This window comes from Fulmarus glacialis, unplaced genomic scaffold (assembly GCF_000690835.1).
Source record: "Fulmarus glacialis isolate BGI_N327 unplaced genomic scaffold, ASM69083v1 scaffold9565, whole genome shotgun sequence".
Classification (NCBI taxonomy): domain Eukaryota; kingdom Metazoa; phylum Chordata; class Aves; order Procellariiformes; family Procellariidae; genus Fulmarus; species Fulmarus glacialis.
The window spans coordinates 1-5442 of record NW_009211180.1 but is presented as its reverse complement, the minus strand read 5'-3'; the positions used below and the strand labels follow the sequence as shown (position 1 = coordinate 5442).

General features: G+C 54.0%; 1 protein-coding gene across 1 annotated transcript; it reads right to left on the bottom strand.

Annotated features, from left to right (window-relative positions):
* Positions 1-4001: 4001 nt before the first annotated feature.
* On the bottom strand, positions 4002-4632 carry SPR (sepiapterin reductase (7,8-dihydrobiopterin:NADP+ oxidoreductase); the record flags this gene model as incomplete). The annotated part of the gene is made up of 2 exons (XM_009577436.1): positions 4002-4192; positions 4342-4632. Coding segments are annotated over 2 exons (482 nt in total), but the record flags the coding sequence as incomplete, so codon positions are not given.
* Between the last annotated feature and the right edge of the window lie 810 nt (positions 4633-5442).

Genomic DNA, 5442 nt, shown 5'->3' with positions numbered 1-5442 from the left:
TGCAGGGAGGCAGGGTGGGAAGGCAGGCTGGTGGGGGGCTGGCAGGGACCTGCTTGCAGGGACCCCTCGTGCTAGGCAGGATTTTGGGTTTGACAAGCCCCACTTTACTCCCGTCAGGGAGAACAGAGCCCGTGGCTCCTGTCTGGGATGGAGGAGCTGATGGCTCCTTTCGGGGTGACTCCCTTCAGCCACAGGGTTCATCTTTAGCCCATGGGTAAGAACTGCCCAAATATTGGGGCTCCCCGTAGGGTCGGGCATGTCAGCCCCATCAGATACACCTTGCCAGGCGAGCTGTGAGCTCCTGTCTCTGAAATTAGGAGAGCTCAAAACTACTTTTTTTTTTTTAATACTCCTTTTTCTCCCAGTTGATCCTCTGGTGTGGTCCCACGGCTCCAGGACATAGAGCCTTAATTAAAAAAAAAATCAGTCCCTGCAGGGACCTGTGATGGGAGGGTGCAGAGGCAGGAGGGGAGCCTGAGCTTGCGTCCCGCTCCGTGCCCACCGAACAGCCCGTTGCTTTTCCAGAGGCACCGATGCTGTCTCACCCTCCGGACTCTGCTCTGGCTGGTGTCCATTATCCGGTCTCGGTACGCCCTCAGCTGGTCACAGAAAATGCTAGAAAAGGGAAGGAAAAAAAATTCCTATCATTTTGCCATTGCATCTCACAGCACCCATGGGTGCACAGATGCCAGCACGGAAACTGGGCCCGCTCCCTGGGCAGGAGATGCTGGTACCTGGGGGATGCTGGTACCCAGGGGATGCTGGTACCCGGGGGATGTTGGTACCTGGGGGATGCTTGTACCCAGGGGATGCTGGTACCTGGGGGATACTGGTACCCGGGGGATGCTGGTACCCAGGGGATGTTTTGTGGGTACCGGGGGGATGCTGGTACCCGGGGGATGCCGGTACCCGGGGGATGCTGGTACCTGGGGGATGCTGGTACCCGGGGGATGCTGGTACCCGGGGGATGCCCTGAAAGTATTATGGCATTTCTCCCTGGGCAGAGGTCTGCTCCTGGGGTGGGAGTCACAAGCTTGGCGCGTCCCTGGGGGTTACAGAGCGATGCCAAACACCTAAACACACACAGATTGAGTCCAAGGGGATGAAACCCCTGAAAATAAAACATCCAGGCTACAGCTTGGAGCACAGTCAAGTGACGAGTGGCTGCGCTGAAGACAAACTTACTCCATTGAACTTCGAGCATGTAGTTGCTTCACCAGCAAAATTCAGCAGCGTGAGCCACAGCACATCGCCGCAGCCACAGGATTTGCACTTGGTATGAGCTTGATGTTGGTAACCGGTTTCCTCTTCAAGCAGATGTAGAGTTTCCTGGTTGAAGGGACAGGGACACCAAGACTGATTTTTGCTCCTGCTGCTCGTGGGCTGCCCCTGGACACCAGGGGAGAGAGAAAAATGACCCAGGTCCAGCACAAGACAGACATGGACCTGTTGGAGCGGGTCCAGAGGAGGCCACCAAAATGGTTCAAGGGCTGGAACACCTCTGCTATGAGGACAGGCTGAGGGAGTTGGGGTTGTTCAGCCTGGAGAGGAGAAGGCTTCAGGGAGACCTTAATGCGGCCTTTCAATATACAAAGGAGGCTTCTAAGAAAGATGGAGAGAGACTTTTTACCAGTAGTGACAGGATGAGGAGCAATGGTTTTAAACTGAAAGAGGGTAGGTTTACATTGGATGTAAGGAAGAACTTTTTTACAATGAGGGTGGTGAGACACTGGACCAGGTTGCCGAGAGAAGTTGTGGATGCCCCATCCCTGGGAACATTCAAGGTCAGGTTGGATGGGGCTTTGAGCAACCTGATCTAGTGGAAGATGTCCCTGCCCATGGCAGGGGGGGCGGACTAGATGATCTTTGAAGATCCCTTCCAACCAAACCACGTTATGAATCAAATCCAGTGTTTCATTAATGATTTCATTAACATTGTGTGCAGCAGGACATAAGCACCTTGCTATTTAAAGTCAGCATTCCCTGCCTATATATACGCTTTTGGGGGAGAGGTTTGGGTTGGAGAAGTTTGGAGAAGTCTGGTTTCAAGTGGCACCTCACCACCACAACCCCTCACGCAGATGCTCCAAGACACACAGAATTGCTGATACACTCCCAGCTACTGGAGGCTGGCCAGACCTCAACCAGGTACACACAGTCCAAAAACAAACCTTCCCCTTGGGTATCCCAGCTTTTAATGTGTTTGATCCCAAAGAGTCCATCTGCATCTCTCACCCAGCTAGTACCAAGTGGTCCCCGTGCCCAAGGCAGCCCTTTCCCCCATTACCATCCCAGCTCTTCCTGCAATTTGGGGCTCCTTGAGCCTTTCTGGGGAGGCTTACCTACCTTTAGCCCAGCCCCTGTCAGCCCATGGTCCAAGACCCTGTAAGGGCAGGACTTGGGACCCCCAGCTCCGAGCACTGGGGTTATTTTTTGCAGAGAGCCAGATCCCAAAAGAGCATTTCTGCCCAAGAGGGGATGGGACAAGCCCATACGGATACAAGGCGAGGAGATGGGGGATTTTTGGCAGCAGCAGGTCTGTCCAGGTTTCGCAGACCACATTCAACACCATCAGGTGTCAAACCCCAGAAAAACACCCCCATCCCCATTGCCAGTCTAGTCTGCAGCAGAGCGGGTTTTGCTAATAATGACTTTCACAGGCATAGAGGGAAGATGAAACCAAGCAGCAGACTAGCTAGAGAGAGCTTGACAGGATTAAGTTAATACAGAGTTAATGAAATGGTTCAGAGATGGAAGAACAGGACTCCAGAAAGGCACGCGTGGTGCCTTGTTGAAGACAGTGCTTAACCCAGGCTCTCTTCTCCCACCCTCCCAAAAATTTATCCACTTTTAAAGACGCAGCAGCAGACCAGACATGAAACTTTTAATGATTGTAGATCCAAGCGGACAAAATTTGAAATACAGGGTTGAGACAGAGGACTGAAGGATGGCTGCTGTCACTGAACACAGAGGGACACTGGGCATTTCCAGGGCATGCAGGGGATGCCACTGCACTTCAGAGAAGCTCTCCTGCATCAATACACGCTGCAGATCAGCTGCAGCTGATCTAGAAGGGCAAGTCTATAAGGGCTTGTGCCTCCTGGAACTTGATGAAAAAATAAGAATGAACACCCACAAATAATTAAAAGAACAACCCAGGGGGGGCTGAAGCCCCAAATCCAGGCTTGGACCCAAAACCTGCAAACAGGAGCATGGCATGAACTCAGGGCTGTGTCTCAGATGTGCACTTGTGCACAGGATTCTGTCAGCTGGTGACCCCAGCCAGGCACCCAAATATTCACATCTCCATGGCCAGCTCCCCCTCCTGGTGATTTATTGCCTTTGCGCAAAACCCACAGGAACAGGCTTTGCTCCATTACCTTAATACACAAACCCTGCAGAGAGATGATCCCAGAACTGCAGGGAAGTCTGGGCAAGCCACTAGTGAGACAAAGGATGGAGAGCCATGGCTCTGGGGTGACAGCCATCTCCTCTGGCCCCGGCAATGGCTCTTTTGCCCTTTGGTGACTTGCTCAGGTGCTGAGCACAGCTCCTGTGGGGCAAAGGGGACAGACACGGGGACACTCAGCTCTAACCCTACTGTTGGCTTCTTCAAGACCTTCTGGGGTGGCTTTTCTGACCTGGTCTTGCATGCTCTGGTACCTCCTCGGCTCTCACACACTCCCCCACAGGAGAGCTTTAAGAATTCCGTGCCCATCCCTTGGAAAAGCCACCTCTGCTCCCCCATCCCAGCAGCTGAGAAATCCCTGCTCCTGCTGGCGGGTGCCCAGGAGGGCTCAACAGCTACGGCGCAGCAAAGCCAATAACTTCCCCCCATCCCCATCGGGGCACTAGGAGTATTGATAAGGCACCCAGAGGTCTTCTCTTAAAAGCTGCACAGCACCCAGGACTGAAACAAGGTCACCGAACATGCTGGAGGCACCCGAGAGACGGCTCAGCAGAAAGCAAAGCGGGAAGGCAAAGGTGGAGGAGAGAGTAACTCAGATGTCGTAGAAATCCACGTGGGCACCGGAGCAGAAGGTGTCCTTCTCCAGGAGATTCACCAGCTTCTGGGCCGACACGGTACAGTCTATCAGCTGCCCGCTCTCCTGCAGGCTTTGGAAATACTGACGCATCTCAGGGTCTCCTGTCTTAGTCCGGGCCAAGAGCTGCATGTCCGTGTCCAGAGGACCTGGGGAAAGAGCAACAAAAAAAGAAATCACAGAAGGAAAAAGCAAAATCTGGGGCTCATTCTCCCTCTGTACCTGGCTTGGCTGCAAGAATCTTTTAACCACAAAGCCAGCAGAAAACTAATAGCAATTAATGAGCTCCCCTCCTCACCCGGGGCGTAGTTGAGCACACGGACATCGGGCTCCTCGAGCGCCAGCACTTGGAACATCATGTCCCGGGAAGCCTTCCCGCTGCAGTACAGCGCCCAGTTCTTGAAGGGCTTGACGGCACAGAGCGAGGAGATGTTCACCACCGTCCTGCTCGAGCCAGGCCGCTTCCCGAAGGCTTGCAGGGCGGTGGAGGTGAGGCAAAGCGCCGAGGTGACGTTGAAGGCAAAGTAGCTGTTGATCTCATCTGGGTCGGTGAGATCGAGGAAGGATTTGGAGATGTCTCCCAGGGAGCCTAGGAAGGAAGGACAAATGAGTCTAGGGTAGTTAAAGATGGGTTCAACGCCACAGCAGATCCCTTTTGCTCCTACATTTCCACGTGCAACAGTCTAGTACAGACAAAAGCGAGCAGGTTTGCTGGCCCAACCTCTAGCCAGGTCTCAGAGCAGAGCGAGGAGCTCAGCACAGCCCGGCTCTGCTCGTCGCTGAGTGGCACCAGAGAACACACCCCCCCCCTGCCAATCCTCTGCCAAAAACAAACAGCTCCCAACCTCCAGCCTGAGGTACAATGTCCCCACGGGCCACCACGCGCTCTCCTGCATGTCCCTCTTCCCGCACCAAGTCAGTAAGAGACCTCACTCCTATTACCTATGGGAACGCATGGTCTTATTTATAGCAATAATGAGTGAAAAAAAGGCACTAAAGCCCACAGACATTAAAGATTGCAAGCCAAGCACCACAAGGCAGGGCTAGAAGTTTCTCTGAAGGTTTGTACTCAGGGAGCAGAGCCGTAGGAGGGTGCAGGAGGGTGGCCAGCTGGTCCTATGCCGTGAATAACGGGTAAAACCTTGCAAGCAGCAAGGCACCGCGGTCCCGGCAGCGAACCATCCCTGGTCTGCTCCCCAGAGTCGTTACTTTAATGAAATAATAAGAACCGAACAGGGTGAAATCCCTGCTGCTCCCTCGATTATTTACTCGGTTGGGTTATTTAAGTGGCACCCAAAGCACCGATCGAGCCTCGGCTGCGGAACCAAGGGAGGGCTCGCCGGGGCTGAGGCCCGCTGCCCCGGGAAGGCGGAGAGCAGTGAGCCCGGAGCGGGGGGGG